An 18,666-nucleotide genomic window follows, 5' to 3' on the forward strand; every position below is an offset into this window, starting at 1 on the left:
TTATCTTTCAATTTTAACTCATAACGCGTAATTAACATTAAATTTTTTTTACATTTTACCAACTAATTTTTTTTTTAGTTAGTGGTGGCTATAGGAATAAAAAATAATACAGTATCACAAAGTAATCAGACCCCTATATTTTTTAACAAATTTTCAAATTTTACAAAAAATCTTCAGAATTCGCCATTGCATAGAACAATATAGATATATAACGACACAACAAATAAAGTAATAACAAAATAAAAAGATAATATAATGCTAAATACAACAGGAACACAAACAATAAATAAGGAAATATGGCAAAACAGCGTTAAACACTAAAATATGCCGTGCCGGGATATATCCGTTTACCGCGTAATGGTTCACCGCGGACTGAGGCTAAATCACGCCAAGAGGGACAAAGCTATGCCCTCCCACCACTGCGACGCGCCAATGAGGTTCAAACTGTAACATCTGCTTTTCGGAACAAGTATTCAACACTCCCTTGAACTCTAGCGGATTCCACGGCAACTACAATTTATTAAATAACACAAAATAGACTTTGAAGGATATATCCGTTTACCGCGTTTTGGTCAAAATTAGGCCTAACGGATATATCCGTTTGCCGCGTGGGAAGGGTTAATACGTTAACCCATGTCTAGTATGACTATAGCGTTTCCTTTATCGGATGGTAAGATTTTGACTGTGTCATAGGAATGTCAAGCTCAGCTCCTTTTCACCTTCCACTTAGTGCTGCGTCTCAAGTCTAATGCTGTGACAGACTTGACTCCTGGAATCTGGAATCAACATCCATCTGAAGAGATCAAAAGTCGGTGTGATGAAGAAGCTCAAAACGTTTTGACATCAGAGACACCCAGACTACAAACAAAAGTAATCCAGATGAAGCGGTGTTCTCATTGTCTCAATTGTGCACCTGATGAGACAATGAGAACACTACTTCATCTGAATTATATTTGTTTGTAGTCTGAGTGTCTTTGATTTTGACATGATATAAAGAGTTCTTGAGCTTCTTTGTCACCGACTGTTTTGGAACTCTTCAGATGGGTGTTGCATCCAAATTCCAGGAGTCAAGTCTGTCACAGCGTTAGACTTGAGACGCAGCACTAAGTGGAAGGTGAAAAGGAGCTGAGCTTGACATTCGTATTGAATGTTCCCACCATTGCTCTGCGTTGACTGTCTCATAGGATCGACACCATTTCCTCCTCAGTAAGATTAGGTTTTGTGGGAGGAAGTTTGTTTAGTAAGAGACCAGACTCACAACCAAATCAGTTCCTCTATTCCTCAGATAAATATCCAAGAATCTGGGGTTTCACATCCATCATCAATAGTACATTAAAAAAAAATAACCCTCATTCAATTCCATACGTTTTTGTATTCAACATTAATGTTGTATTTCAGTATTTCGTAATATTCCTAAGACTGTATGGTTTCATATATATATATATATATATATATATATATATATATATATATATATATATATATATATATACATATCTTTGTCTAATCATACATCTGTCAGTTTACTAGTTTACATAACATCACAAACATTGTGCACCAATCATTAAAATGTGGTTTAACTACACATCTACACATTGTAGAAACAAAAATTCTGGCACATGATTGAAAATTACAGTAAAGCGTGAATCATAATCAACAGAGAAAAGAATCTTGTAAATACGCAAGATTATTTAAGATTGTATAACACATGCACAAGTACATACAGGCCACTGTCACTTAGGCGGCTGAGGGTGAGGCAGCCATGCAGACCGAGTGTTATCTCTGTCAGCATATCAGCCAGCTTTTTCTGCACCAGTTGGGTAGCTGCGAGAGGACGGCCAAACTGTACACGGTCCAGAGTGTACTGGCGCGCCGCAGCCATGCAGAACTCTGCTGCTCCAAGTACTCCCCACGCAATACCTAACCGTGCCGACGTCAGACACGAGAACGGTCCCTGGAACATCAATACACAGTAGCTTATAATTAACAAACTAAATTTCAAGTGGTGCGTCAGTTTCCAATGACATGGCAAGGTTAGGTCATTCATAATTTTCCAGTATAAAACAACTACTGATATTTTAGTTACTGATGTATAGCATTGATTTCGTAAAAATTACTACAAAAACCAAGCACCCACTCATAATAAATTATCAGAAATAGGTTCTTTGTGGCTACTGTTTATTTAACAGAGCTACTAATTTTGGTTGTGGTCAGGTCGATCTTCTAGTCAAGCCACTTTCTCTTTTCATTGGTCTTTGCTTTCTCTTGTTACTCTCACGAAAAAGATAAAGGGACTCAAAGATTAGCATGACTACAACAAAAAATAGCAGAGCTCCATTATGTTTTGACCTGAAATGACTGCACTGCCAGCAGTCATAAACATGTTTTTTTTTATAAAGATAAGCAAAATGAAAATTAATCAAGGCCTTAATAAATTAAGGTAAATATGTGTCTTGTCAACACAGAGTTTAATGTAAATAATACATTTTTTCTTAAAAAGTAATGATTCGGACATTGTTTAAGGAACACATTACTTAAATCTTTCAGCATTGGTATATTACAAAAGGTTTATGTTTCTACTACCTCAGTTTTGAGTTATCTCTGATGCAGTAGTACACTGTTTACACTGTTACCTATAATTTGTTGTGAAACTTTTTTGTGAGTGTATTGTATGTTGCATGATTAATATAATACAGATCTCATTATTTCATTATATTGCAGATCTCGAAATGTAGTGTTACTGATTTTTTTGTATCACTGAACGATGGCAAATGTCCAGAAAAATCCTGTTTCCTTCACAATCCTTCCATCGTCAAAAATAAACCTCAAACAAAGAATTAATATATTCACACAATGAGCTGAACTAAATGTAAACGACTTGTAGTGGCTATGAAACAAACATCAATAGCTATAAACAGCGTTAGATTCATTATATTTTTTAGCCCATCAATTGTATAATCAATTGTGATCTCTGTTTTAGATGGCCTTTTTCTCATCCAGCCAAGCTTCCATTCTATATGTGGTTAGTTAAGAGGGCATATATTATACTCACTCCGAAGTCAAGTTCATTGTGTGAGCAGGCAGGAGATTAATTTAACAACAGAATTAAAAATTCACTCCAAGTACACAAAATGTGTTGAGCTTAATGAGTACTTATCATTTATTTATTTATTTCATTAACATCTCACTTACTTTTTTCACAGCGAATGTAACACAACATTTTCACAGAGCTATATTATCTTTACTGTTTCAATATACATTATTCCTTTATGTTATTCTATACAGGCAGATTCCGATATAAGTGCACATTTTTTCAGGGTTGATAGAGGATGTGAATACAAATATTTTTCGTCCAATACAGGTAGAGTCAAAAATGTTTCGTTTCCGAAAAAATTGAAAATTTGTGAAACACCTCCTTGTAGGCAACACATGGTGTTCCCTACGAGAGTCGGCCAAAAAAAAGCAAATAAGCTGAAACAAAACTTTATTTCCTTTGTAATAAAACATAAAATAACCTCGTAATGTGAACAAGAATAAAAAAAAATTATTACTATAGCAAATGTTCAAAATTACTCGCATTTGTGTCAATGCAAAGCTGCACTCTTCATAAAATCGACTGTCTTACATTTTGAAAGATTCAGGGTTCTTAACCCTTTGCACGCCAACGTACCTTATATTATATTACTCAACTGAAAACCGCCAACGACCGTAATATAGGTATGTCACGTTTTTTGCCTGTAATTTTCTTATAGTTCATCTGCTTGACGCGAAATTTTGACTAATCAATAGTCGATTAGTTGCTTTGAAACCACAAAAGTAGTTTATTCCTCTATGGACTGTTTGTTTGGTTGTATTTGAGGTTCGCAGCTGTTGGATTGTTTGGTCGAGAGTGAGGTTACGTTCGTGTTGCTGTGCGTTGTTTACGTTTGTATTTCTCTCATTACTTTTGTTGTTAGGGCATTTTTATTATTTATGTGTACTGAAAATTTAGTAAAATGAATAAGAGAAAGAGAGAGCAGTCACCAGTGAGTGAAAATACAGTTAGGTGTATTACATGACACGGGATTCATGGCATTCATGCCATTTGTTTTGGCAAACACCGATGTTAGATTCCATCTGTGTAATGTAAATAATGTACATAGTCTCTTTTAGTTATAGTTTTGTGACTTTTAACAGTGAAAGACTGAGGGAAGATTATTTTGTTTTGTGTTTCTGTAAGATTTATTTTAGCATAGTGTCAAATATTGATTTGTGAATATAGTGTAACATTACATACAACGTCCATGCAACTTACAAAAACTGTGCCCGTGTCACATTTAGTGAAAAATATCACAACTGGACTTCTATATAAGGTAGGCTTTTGAAATGTTGTAATTAGGTTAAGTTGAAGATATAGGTTACTAGGATATAACAGGAAATCAACATACATTTCTTTGAAACCACTTATTTGTACTAAAATATTTTTTTAATTTAAATTTTTTTTATAAGTTTAAATTACATTTATGCAACTACAATTTACCAACTGAACAAGGGCATTTCATAACCAAAATAATGGTAAAAAAATCATCAATATCTGTTAAAAAATAAAAAAGTTATGATACATTTTGTGAAAGCTTGCAAAACTGCTGAAAATGCCCTTGGCGTTTCTGGGTAGTACTTTTGGAAAATAGGCTCGCATGCAAAGGGTTAATAACACCCACAGCACTACTGCTGCTTAATAATATTTTTTTACTTAATAATTGTTTACATTTTTCTTTGCATGAAGTGGTTCTTTTATTTGTAATTAAGGAGAAAAACACATTTAGTTTCAATAGCTCTGCGTTTTTCTGGCTGAATAAGGATACACATGTGATGTCTACAAAAAGGCATTTCACAATTTCTCAATTTTCTTGGAAACAAAACATTTTCAACCCATGTATTGGACAAAAAATGTTTGAATCCACATCCTCTATCAATCCTGAAAAATTTGCACTTTTATCAGAACCACCCAGTATACCAATGAGTATAAAAAACAAGTTGAAAACGGCGTAATCAGTAATATAACACACAAATTGTAACTGTTATAAAATAAAACTAACCCTCATTCCTTCAACACCAGGCAAGAGATTTTCTTCTGGGACAATAACAGAGTCGAGAAGTATCATCCCTGTCATGGAAGCTCTCAGGGAGAACTTGCCTTGTATTTTCGGAGTCTCTAGCCCCTGAGTGCCTCTCTCCACCAGAAATCCTCTCACTTTGCTGTCCTCACACACTGCCCAGACTATACATATGTCAGCTATAGGAGAGTTGGTTATCCTGCAAAGCAATCATCACAAGTCTTAGTTATTTTTTGAATATAACTTACATTTATATTTATTTATGTTCAATTTCTATTAGTGAAGTCTCCAGATTTGTGACAAATGGATTCTGACAAGAATGTAAGCACTGATCCAGCTACCATATTATCTGTGAGACACAATTTAGAGGGAGAACTGGTTTGTTATGTGACGAATTGCAACACAAAATAAAAGCATGCTCAGTAACTAAAAACATTGAACCCAGCATTGATCACTTCTGGCTGGTTTATATTTTCCAGTTGAACCTATCACTGGGCACAGCAAAAACCAATTTGTCACTTAAATCTGGGCGCCCTTCCCGTCGGTGCGCCTTTGTCCAGAAGCAAATCACTAATCGCAAATGTCGAGATTCTGGGGTGCAAGGGCAAGGGTGGTTAATAGGTCTAGTCTACTGCGGGAGATGACTGTTGGAGTGGGGTTTGTTCCCTATCAGAGGTTCTTGCTAGCCTCAACAAGGGTGTACCACCCACTACCTGCTTTGACTGGAGAGGCTTGTTCAGAGCTGGCTTCTCCTTCTTCCAGATTAGTGCCCTAATTCTTCCTCATGGATCTCGATGGTAACCTTACTCACTGAATATCCTGTCACTCCGAAAGCAGCACTGTGGTTCTTATAGGACTAAGTGCAATTTATAAGCTTCTTGTTCTAAGAAAAAAAAAAATAAAAACATTTCCATCAGGGTTCAAAAACCTCATCTGGGGTAAGAGTAAAGCATCAGGTGTACTTCAATTATTCCCAACCGGAGAAACGAGAAATATCACTACAAAGCACATAAATAAATTGGAAAGGCAGAAAATTTCAAAATAATATATAAAACATGATCTACTGTGACTAAAGGGTAGTTTGCTGCTTTTTTAGGTAACCAGTAATGAGTTTTAACTTTGTGCCCGAAATTCAATCATATGCCTACAAAAGTTTTATTTGACACAAAGTTCTGTGCTAACCGATACAAGGCTGTGATGAACAATAGCCATTTTGATTTCCTGCAGGAGACAATCTAATATCCTTATGAAACTATGGGAGAAATATGTTTTTTTTAACATTCTGCAAAGACAACTACAAGTCAGACAGTAATAAATGAAACTAAACGAAATACTCTTTGTTTATGCAGGCAAAGATAGAACCATATGGTACTATCTTACACTTCATCTAGTTCTAGTTCAACATTAATTTTAATACTTCATATAAGTTTTACATCAGCTATTGAAATAATATCCTTTTCTTTGTACAGATATATTTTTACACTACTTCAAAGGAAAAATGCTATATCACTCACTGAAGTAAAAAAAATACTAATTTTGGATTCACTCTTTCACAAATTACACTTTCATCCCTCTGCCGTGTCACACCTATATTATCACAGGCAGGATAACCACTCAGAATACAAAGTGTGTTCACAAAGTCATGGTATACTTTTAACATTCTTTACAAAAATATACACATTAAAAAATACCATGAACATAATATGTATAAAGAATTTATTAAAAAGGTTTACTTCAGTTTATGGTTTATTTTAAATTGACAAGTGTTCAATCAACTAGCAGAAGTCCGAGCCAAACTTAAACTCCTTGCATACTTCAAGAAAGACTTTTAGGGTAACCAATTGAACTGCAACTCAGATCCATTGCTTTTAATGTTTAATGTTGTGAATTGGTTCCCTTTTAAGATGTCTTTTGAGCCTTCCATGCAGCTTGTCCTATCCAACTTTGAGAAACATTCTATTCAGAACTACAGACAGTATCAGAAAAGTGAGACGGTACTGAATTTGATTGAAAAATCAGATTTTTGTTTTCAATTTATGGCAATATTAGGCATAGAGTTCCAACCTTTAAGGTAGATGAATCTGTTAGTGTTTTCAGCTAAGAAAACTGGATCAATAATCTTGAGTGCATATCCAAAAATGTGAATGGCAAACTAATTACTTAACACAGTGTGATTTAACATTTTTTGATCCAGTTCATTTTACCTAGAATGTGAACAAAAAGATCATACCTATTTGAATTTACAACAGGGTTCAAAGCATGCATTACTTATATTTTATAACAAGTAAACTTAAGTCCTCTCTCCAAAATTTTGTAACATGTAGACTCCGGAACATTTAACTCATGACCATGTTTTCATAACATTTTTTATGCTTATCAAAAAAGCTGTTTCAAATGTTTTTGGCAAATATTCTAAATTTTGTCTAATAAAATATTAGTTTTCTTTAATTTTTCAACCCATCGATAATGTAATTCCTTTAAGTGGGATTTTCATGGTATACTTTGCAATACTCCAGTTGACTAAAGTCTCTGAATTACACTTTTCAAACCAGAAAAATCGTAGAATTTTTCTTTATATTATTTGTAATTGTAAAAGATTGTCACATATTATTAGATAGTAACTATGAGTAACCAAATTGATGAAAACGAAACTGCAACACTTGTTTTTTTAATGGGTTTAGTAATGCCATGAACATTGAGCAGCTTTTGGTAGAAGTGATGGTGGAGGGAGGGAGTTCCATAACTGACAACCAACTAAAGAAATGAATCATCAACACTGCAATTTTATACTGAGCTATTCACAATACATTTCAACCAGAACAAGCACTTCTTGAACTATTATGGATATAAACTAAAAATAAGAACACATATTTTAGTGAACAAAATCTTTAATATTAAATTAACCAATTTTTGATTAATATTTGTTCGTTTAGCTTAAAAATTACTTCATTTAATCTTTGGTATGCTAAAAGCAAAGTTCATAGTGCATTCAGAACAAATTGTGTTACATTAACAGAAATCACCAGGTGTACTTCATACGGAACCTATTAAATGAGCAATCACTACTTAATTCAGATTCACCACCAATCAAAATTTGTCATCCCCTTATGGTGATTCATCTATTATAAAATCTGTATTCCACTTAACATTAAACTGATGAGCCAAATGATACTTGAACGTAAATATATTGTAAATATATTGTATTCACTTCAAATATTATATTCACACAGAAAATTGAGGTATTGGTTGTCAGTTGGCCAAGTATCAAACTTTGCTTAGATCGTTCTAAATCAGATTAGTCTGGTTAACTGAGTCTAAGTCTGACAACCTTCATAAATAGTCATACAGACTTTGCAGCATTAAAACACCTTGTGAATGAAAACAGTTGAAGAAGCTTCATTGTGGTTCAGGTCAAATGGCTTTTTATTAAATGAATTAAAAACCCAAAATATTTTATTCACCTTAAAACGGACTCCTCAATATGATATACTAAATGATTTCTCTTCTTGTGTAAAATTTCTAGGTATTTTTATTGATAAAAAATTTAACATGGAATCCTCATATTGAATATATTTCCAAGAGATTATCTCGTGTAATTTTTTTACTGAGACGAATAATGAAATGTGTGCCTGAAAGCTATGTAAAATGTGCTTACTATGCATTTTTTTAATCTATAATAAGGTACGGTTTAGTAATATAGGGTAATAGCACTAAAATCAATGAAATTCTTATCTTACAAAAAAAGGCAATTAGGGTAATAGCACAAGCACAACCACTGGACCATTGCAAACCACTTTTCATAAAACTAGAATTGCAAACTGTTATTAACCTATATATATATATATATATATATATATATATATATATATATATATATATATTTGACTCGGTATTATACATTATGAAATATATTCAATCTCAAACTTTTAGCAGAGATCTATATAGCCATAATACCAGAAATAAAAATAATATTGTAATGCAACATTGTAGCAACATTAAGCAAAACCCAACAAAGTCATATTTTAATTTCCCAAAAGATTTACAACAAATTAATAGGTCTAGTTAATAAGTATTCTGTAAATATTTTTAAAACTAAGCTATATAACTGGTTAATACAGAACCCATTTTATGAACTTTCTGAGTTTTTTAGTATTAATGATGTATATTTCTAGATTGTCCAATTGCATATTCCAATTTGTTAATCTAGTGGTTTTAAAGCTTTCATCTGTATACTGGAATTATGTTTTATTTAACATCAAATCTAAAATATATGTACAGTATTTTTATGTATTAGAGTAATTTTTTTTCTTGACTATGCCACTTAGGTGTATTTATGACTTTGTCAATGCATTTTGTAAAATGACAATAAACATTATTCTATTCTATTCTATTCGTTCTCACACAACCAAGAAAATGTAATGTTGCATTACCAGGTCTTGCTTCCCCTCAGAATGTAAGCCTTCTTGTCTGCAAGATACTGTGCCTTTGTCTCCATATTTGAGATATCGCTGCCATAGTTAGGTTCTGTTAATCCGAAGCAACCAATCATTTCACCAGACGCTGTAAAGAAATTTTAAAAATAGTTTAATAAAAAAATTCACTATAATAATGAGGTTGGAAGTTTTTTATTAAATATTTTGGTTATTTTTGGACCAAGAATTTTTAGAAATTTTAGTTACTTTAGGACCAAGGATTAAAAGACATTCCATGCCAAATATTGCCCACTTTTTACCAAAATAGTAATGGTTTATGGGGATAAACTGCATCTTTTAAACTAATAAACATATCATTTGCTTTCAATAAACTAGGAAATAATACAAATATATTCGCTTTGTTAACAAAAACAGTTTTGGCAATTTCAAAAAAATTTTTTAAGTATATCTGACTTAAAAACTAAAAGCCGATTGTACTGGATGCCATCTTGATTTTAACCCCAAAAGAAAAATTTAAACTTCAAAGAATTTTACAAAATTATTTTCACTCTTATTTTTGTGGAAAAAATTTCATTTTATACATACAGTAGAGTTCCGTTAATCCGACCTAATTGGGACCGAGCCCTATTCGGATTATGTGATTGTTCGGATTAGCCAGAATTACAGAAAAATACGGTTTTAAACTTGAGAATGGGTCTATTTTGTTATAGAATTATCAACATTGTTTATTAAAACATGTTTTCTGACTGTTGCATTGTATTTCTTGACAAATAAACGTGTTTGCGAATACTAAGCACATTTACCGTATTTAGTGTGACAGTTCTATTGTTAAGCAATGTGAGCGTACTGGATATTGTACGGGTCCACGCGTTCAATAGTTGTACGAAACTATGCGTCACCTAATAGACTCTCTTTAATGCGACAGAAGACAATAACTGAATTTATGTCTTTTAACAATTAATATTGTACTCAATAATAATATCAGTACTGTACGTCCAATTTTTGTTTGATTTCACTTCTTAATACAGTAATTTAACTCATACTTAACCTATAAGTTTCAATTTGGTACTGTATTTAACTTCATTATTTATGTACTGTACCGTACACAATTTGTCTTAATAAAATACTGTATGTCTATTTAATTAAAGTTTTCTTTGTTTATGTACGAAATGATGCACCATTTTCATTTTTTATGAAATTAGTTCCTATAACTGTTCATTATCGTTATAAATAATTCCTCCTGGACCCGTTCGGATTAACCGACGTTCGGATTACACGTGTTCGGATTAGCGGGACTCCACTGTATTATTAACACGACTCCAAATGCTTTTTAGTTTTTTTACTAATTTGATTGGTAATTTTACTTAATCTTTAATGTTTTTGTACTTCACTGTTTGAATATTCCAAAAGTATTCACTTTACAAGAAAAACTAAAAAGTGTTTGGATATGTATTAATCAATCTTTAATTTGAGACATCTTCCTTAATCCTGCAACCAAAAATAGGGAAGTGATTAAAGCTTAACATCATTCTTATAAACTAAAACTCAAGATTGTTTCTCTATCATTTATCACTTTGTCTGATTTTTGAGTTAACACTGGTTATGAGAAATCATAACCAGTTTGTGAGCCTCATCATTCAATACTTAAAACATCAATTCAACCAACCAATAAAGTATATCCAGCTCGTAAGTCCAAATGCAAACATTAATTAGTGACAGGTCATTTGATAGATGATCGCAAGTTATTTGAACAATTTTAACTGACTATGGAATATGGAGAACTAACACTGGTAAAAATCGTTAATTATTAATTGACACAGAAAGTATAAATCTAAGCATTGGTTTACTTTTTTATCTTATTTTTAAAATATCTTTATGAATAATCATAAAGCAAGCATTGCAGTGTATCAGCCACAACAAGCAAGTGTAGCTGTGTATCAGCTGTGATAAGCAAGCATTGCAGTGTATCAGCCACAACAAGCAAGTGTAGCTGTGTATCAGCTGTGATAAGCAAGCATTGCAGTGTATCAGCCACAACAAGCAAGTGTAGCTGTGTATCAGCTGTGATAAGCAAGCATTGCAGTGTATCAGCCACAACAAGCAAGTGTAGCTGTGTATCAGCTGTGATAAGCAAGCATTGCAGTGTATCAGCCACAACAAGCAAGTGTAGCTGTGTATCAGCTGTGATAAGCAAGCATTGCAGTGTATCAGCCACAACAAGCAAGTGTAGCTGTGTATCAGCTGTGATAAGCAAGCATTGCAGTGTATCAGCCACAACAAGCAAGTGTAGCTGTGTATCAGCTGTGATAAGCAAGCATTGCAGTGTATCAGCCACAACAAGCAAGTGTAGCTGTGTATCAGTTGTGATAAGCAAGCGTTACTGTGTGTCAGACTTGAGAAGTGAGTATTACTAACTGCGCACTTTTCATCTCACACTGTCACCGAATTAAATCACTGCTCAATTGAAATAAAACACTGTAACAACTAGTACTAAGTTTGAGGTCGAAAGTTGATTGAATAAAAATTGATAACTGTTTATATACCAAAAATCACCAATTACAAATATATTGTAAGTTGATCTATTTTGCTTAAATTAAACATAAACTATATATATTTAGTTGGTTCTTTACAAAAATCACAGAACAGATATTGAAAAGTACGCTATCATTTAAAATTTCTATTTGCAACTAGAGGTAAAAAATTATTTGAGGAATCACAATTTAGTTTATATTCTTGACCCTCCTCCTCTGAAATATCTGTTTTTAGAAAAGAGAATTCTCTGTATGAAGTTTTCCAAGTCTAAATAAAGGGGGTACCCAAGAGTTTCCACAACTATGTTACATTTGGTGGAGCTTATGTAATAAATGTCTCTGTAATTGCCTAGACAAGTCCTGCCAGATCACAGTACGTATATATTTTTATGAAAGCATTTAATTGTTTCGTCAGTTGTTTATAATGACACACTCTTCTCACTCCAAATAAATCATCTCTTCCGAATGATAAAAACAATGTAATTTTTTCCCTACTTTCTTATAAATAATAGAGAGAAACCACAGAACTAGAAAGTTCTTTTGATAAAATTGACACAGTGAGATGGACATGTGAACAGGTACATTGTCAAGATGAAAAAATTATTCTGGTAACTTTTGGGTACCTCCACGTTTAGTTTAGAGCTAGTAAGACAAGCATCTTACCAAGTTTAGGAAGGTATTTCTCTTTCTGGGCATCAGATCCAAAGAGGTAGATAGGCAACATTACGAGAGACGACTGAACGCTCATCACAGAACGGTAGGCACTGTCCACCCTCTCCAGCTCCCGAGCGACAAGACCGTATGCAGCGTTGGACACTCCCGCGCAGCCATAGCCCTTCAGGTGGCAGCCGAGAATACCGAGTTCTCCCAGTTCTCGCATTATATTTTTGTCAAACACTGAAACATTGATAAAAACATCAGTGATTTATCCAAAACTAGTTTCCACTTGCAGAACAAGAATTGAACTTGAGAACAAAGAATCTATATTAGCAGCACATAAAAATAGTTACTAGATCTTAAGAGTCCTAACTAATTTTATAGTGGCTAATGCTCCTTATTATGATAGGTTTCTAAAATTGTAAATCATTGTTATTCATTGATAAAATAATATTGCTCTCAGTTACAAACTGCTTTATACTAAAGGAAACTGGGAGGAACCCAGGTAAAATAACCCAATCAGAGCTTTTAAACCAGTTACAGTAAAAAATCCAAAAAATACTTGGTGCTTTACCTTACCTGAGAGGTTGCAGAACACCTGAAAATACTGCATGACATTACATATCCTGGGCCAATAGCCAAATTCTCCATAACATGAACTTTAAGAACAGTAAAAATATCAACTAAAATTGTATATATTATAAACATTCTTTTTCTATATTGTTGATAAATACAACAGATCCTAGAAAATAGGTCAAGTTTTAATAACCCACTAAGAAAAGATTTGTATAATTTTTCATAATTATGCAGAATTTAACTGCCTCTAACACATGACCAAGTCACTCTAGGGGATCACTCTACCATATTATTTTGCTACATCTATTCATTTTCAGGCTCTGAGTCTGTACAGTTCATTTTGCCCACCCACCATTTGCCCCCAATGTGGATAATCGCTCCATCCACAGTAAAAGTATTACAGTGGACACATGAAACAATTTCCATTCAAATTTTTCAACAGTAAGCACGCCTACTACTTAACTAGTGATAGCACACGTCAATCGCCATAAAACTCTCAATAGACATATTACTTTTTCTGTGCCTTCAGTGTCTGTGATACACACTACACATTCAAATAGAAGTCACACTCAGTGTGTATCAAAAACACACTGGTCGTCACCTCTCTTGCTTTTGAAATGAGATTCCTAGTTACTACTACATAAAAAGAATAGGAATCAGAATAGATATTGTAATTGGATTTTCTTTTAATTGGTTGATTTCTGCCTCTTCCAATTTACTAAAATTATAGAAGGCTTTATTTTGCTGATTACAAATATTGATACTAGGTGTATAATATGAGGCATATCCAGAAAGTAAGTGTACTAAAGCTCTCACGGCCAGAAAGATTTTTTTATTCCTCCCTTCCACAATGAGACCGGTTGAGGTCATTATGTTAAGAAATGTCAATGCGACAATATGTTTTGTGAAAAATGTGAATCTAGTCTCCCACCAAGTACTAAATACACAGCGTCATCTGTTATCTAGTTTTGAAGGAATAAACTCTGGTTGACATTTATAATGAGGTAAAAACTGAATAATTCCAAATGATGAAACAGAGAAATTTATCTCCATGGAGAGTCTCACAAACTCTTGCCCGGTCTCCACTCGATTCAACTTGTGTTGGTCTGTCAACTGTTTTGGGACCCAGCTTGCAAACTGTTTCTGATATTCAAAGTTTTCTGAGATGTTTCGTGTAACGCAGACCTGGAGATTTGTGTATCCAACATATTGAAAAAAAACTTTCAACCCGTGAGAGTTTCAGTACACTTACTGTCTAGATATGCCTCGTTTTTACAACATTGTTTCTATTTAGTATAAAATATTATTTCATTGTTAGATTAATTTGGTTTATATTTGTATTTTTTTTATATATAATACTCATTGGGCTGTCAGCACTAGCTAATTAGATATAGATGAAGCCGTGTAATCAGATAAGTGCTCTTTTGATTGGTCAACATATTTGACTGATGCCTCTATTTAGTAATGACATCACGTGAACGGTCTAAAGATGTCACGTTTCTGCCCCGACCGGCATTCCATAATGTGAAACAGGGAGTGGTGGATCTCGATTTCATTCCTGTTTTGGGCCGTACACAGTCCATTGCCCTTTTCTCTGTTAAATATTATGTGACTCACACAATGTGCAGACTGTTTTCCTCTTGATCTGCTTTAGATTTTAAAGAATTTTTCTTTTACGACCCTGGACAGATGTGGATTCTCATGCAATTGGATATTCCTACCCTTTGAAATGTGCTGTACTCTATTCTCATCTGTAAATGTATCTATAGAGAGTATGTCGACCCTGTGGAAGTTTTTTGGGCAAGTGAGAAATAAAATCAGTACCTTGCTGTGCATGTGGTAGGTGAAGACGACTTTGGTAAGTAGCATAATTCATTTATTCAACCCTTTTCTCTCTATGTACACCTCCCCTCAGCCTATCCACATTTGTTCTTAACTGTCTAAAAGATTCACTAGGCACAATACAGAATATGCCAGAATACCAAGCCAGAGAAGAGAATAAAACAACATCTTTATTTAATGTTTGTTTTTAGCGATGGAAGGATTGTGAAGGCAAAAGGGTTTCTTCAGACATTTACCATCCTTCAGTGATAGAACAATCAGTAACGCAATATTTTCAGATCTGCAATACGATCACTTCCTCAGATTAACTAACACTTAACAACAATATAGGTTAAATAAACAAATCATACCAAAGCATGTGACACACATAACTAAGAATCCCAACAAACACGTGTGTCAACCTCATTCGAAGTTATCTCTAAGATATGTACAAAATAAAACAAATACTAATAAATAAAATTGAGCAATATATTATAAGTCAAAAAGTCTACAAGCAATAACATCCACTGACAAGTAACCACAAATAAATGGTGAACATTAAGGCAGATATAAAAAGAACCAATTATTTCACTGCCCACTATTTTGTTTCTGCAGTGACGATTGGCATTCATTTGAGAGACGGAGACATTCCAGATAATAATATCACTATTGTGCAGGAGGTGATTTTAAAACCCATGTAAACAAAAGAAGACCCTAGAAGTTAGGTTTAATTCTGGCTTGTTTATACCCTCCAGTTGAAAAAGGGTACAGCAAAAACTGATGTCTATTATTTCTGGGCAACCCTATGAATGTCCAGGAACGGCACATCACTAACCATAAATGTCGAGATATTGGAGTAGAAGGGTGTATCAATAGGTGTAGTCTATTGCAGAGATGAATGTTGCAGTGGATTGAACTCCCTTAATGTTAAAGGTCTTTGCTAGCCTGGATATGAGGAACTGCTGTCATCTGCTCACTTTGACTAGAAAGGTTGAAACAGAGCTGGCTTCCCCTTTTTCCAAGGTGAGATGTCCCTTTTTCACAAGGAGATATAGTGCCCACTATCCCTCCTTTTGGGATCTCAACAGGAGGCAGCACCTATTCCCAACCTTACCCATCCTGAATATCCTACCACTCCAGAAGCAAGCGCAAAGGTCCTTTTAGAACTAAGTACAATAAGAGGTTTCTTCTTGTCCTAAAGAACAAAAGAGCATAAAATCTAAAGGAGAGTGTAGGCTGCCAACAACAATAACACAAAACACCATAGAGCTCATGGAAACACAGACCCTTAATAATATTATTAAAAATACTATAAAGAGTACCAGCAACAAAATATATAAACCCACCTTCATTTCTGTTAGCTAACAGAATACGAGGCATCAACTTTTTCTCACAGTATGCTCTAAAGGAATCACGAAGAAGAATTTCCTCCTCTGTAAGTTTGGACTCCAAGTTCAAAGCATCTTCCCATTGGAAAGAAACTGAAAACACACAACATCACAACATACAATTGAAAAGGGTTACATAATACATCATATTGTTATATTTGTATTAATTTATTTTTTAAATTGGTTAATTAGGATACACATTTTTTGAAGTGGAATATGGAATATTATTTTTTTAAAGAACTACAGAGAGAGAATAATATACTTCTATTATTTGGTAATAGAAGTATAACTCTATTACCAAATATTTTCAAAAGTACATCATCCAAGCTGAGATCAGAAAAGAATAAGAATTTATGTTTCGTGAGTTTTTATACCATTTACATTTTTTTAGCCAATATTTATGGGTAATACCTATAACCAATTTTCAATTGGTTGGTACATTTGTGTACAATATATTTAACATGTTCACGACGACGTATACCCCATCAGGTACACACGATCTTTAATAACTGCCATTGTGTACTCAATCGGGTACACACCAGGTTTACGTAAAGGTACATGTTGCTGTGTATTTTCTTATTAGGTTTTTATTGTTTGCCTGTCTTAGGGGTTTGTTATAATTGCCCTGTCGGGCACATGATTGCTTAATTTTTTGTGTACCCCTTGGGGTACACAGAGATATTACACAGAGATAAGTTTGGAAAACTTGCAAAGCCTACATACTTTTCTCGTTATACTTGGATGTTTAATGTAAAAAATACAATTATGGTTTTTTGCCATTATTATTTAAAAAATTCAACGGCATATAAAAAAGTGTGTAAATTAGCTCTCATCATGAACGTAATAAACAAAATGACCTATAATCTTTCGACATAATGTTTTGTATATATTTATGTGTAGAAAGTATTTGGTTTATAATTCATTAAAATAATGGAAACAATATGAATCATTCTTAAAAAATAAATAGATAGTTGATTCATTCAGGTAAGTTTAAGAACTAAGTATATACGTTTTGTAAGTATAAGAACAACAGTGCAACAGGAGCAGCTTGGATATAGAAAAAGAGTGGTGAGTAACACAACCATGAGCTGGCTAATAATGGGTCAGAACTGGAGACTTCAGAGTTGCCACTAGGCACTTTCGTCGTCTGGAAGGTGAGTTTTTTACTCTCTAGTGTGGAAGGGGTTCTAATTGGGAGGTCTCCAGGTACAGACAGCAACCAAGAAAAATATTTCAGTAGAAAGGGTTAAATGGACTGTCACTTCTTTTAAGCCCTTCAAATCACCGGTGGTGAACGGAATCTTTCCGGCCCTATTATAAGGGTTAGATATTCTTTTAAATAATCTCATAATTCTGTTCAGGAGCAACTATGCTTTTAGCTTTGTTTCAAAGAACTGGAGAACAACATTGGTGGTATTTGGATTGAAAAATGGTAGAGACTCGTATCAGTCTGTCGTACAGGGTGGTCAGCCAAACCCAATTCATGGTGAAAACCATGGAAAAATCATTAATAAACACATAAAGGATGAAACCTTGTCAGTAATCCCACTTAGTCTATTTCAAAGTGCATATGTCGAAGGCAAGTTAACCACTACCGCTCTCCACAGTTTAGTGGAGGAAGTGCGAGCCCTAGTTAATGTCTTTATGGACCTTGAAGGAGCTTTCGGCAGAGTAGCATATGAATCCATGAAGGCAGCAGTGAAAAGGATTCGAGTACCTTCAGGTGCTATAAAGTGTTTTGTAACCCTCTTAAAAAGCTGTTTAGTAAGAGCAAAGCTCAGAGAGGAATCTGCCACAATTACAACATGAAAGGGTTCCACGGGAGGGGGGTACTGCTCCCCTTTTATGGACTTCGATGGTGGATGTTCTCTTGACTGAGGCAGAAGAGAGGGGTATAACACTACAATGATATGTTGACAACCCAGTACTTTGATTGAAAAAAAAACCCAGCAGGGATCACTTCTGGCTGGTTTATACCTTCCAGTTGAACCTACTACTGGGCACAGCAAAAACAAATGTGTCACTTCAATCTGGTCAACCTTATGGATGTCCAGGATTGGCACATCACTAACCGCAAATGTCATGATTCTGGGGTGCAAGGGTAATTCGATAGGTCTAGTCTACTGCGGGAGATGACTGTTGAAGTTGGTGGGGTTGTTCCCTA

The 18,666-nt window shown here is 34.1% G+C and overlaps 1 protein-coding gene across 4 annotated transcripts in view; it reads right to left on the reverse strand.

Moving 5' to 3' along the window:
• The window catches only part of LOC124369895 (glutaryl-CoA dehydrogenase, mitochondrial), a 34,887-nt gene that overhangs the window by 7,892 nt on the left and 8,329 nt on the right, over positions 1-18,666 (reverse strand). For all 4 annotated transcript variants that reach the window (XM_046828047.1, XM_046828050.1, XM_046828048.1 and 1 more), the window contains 5 exons: positions 16,461-16,595; positions 12,724-12,957; positions 9,527-9,656; positions 5,079-5,295; positions 1,725-1,954 (listed from right to left, as the gene is read on the reverse strand). In XM_046828047.1, the coding sequence (XP_046684003.1) occupies positions 1,725-1,954; positions 5,079-5,295; positions 9,527-9,656; positions 12,724-12,957; positions 16,461-16,595 (946 nt within the window). The remainder of the gene's footprint in view (positions 1-1,724; positions 1,955-5,078; positions 5,296-9,526; positions 9,657-12,723; positions 12,958-16,460; positions 16,596-18,666) is intronic.

The sequence above is a fragment of the Homalodisca vitripennis genome, chromosome X, assembly GCF_021130785.1.
Source record: "Homalodisca vitripennis isolate AUS2020 chromosome X, UT_GWSS_2.1, whole genome shotgun sequence".
NCBI lineage: Eukaryota > Metazoa > Arthropoda > Insecta > Hemiptera > Cicadellidae > Homalodisca > Homalodisca vitripennis.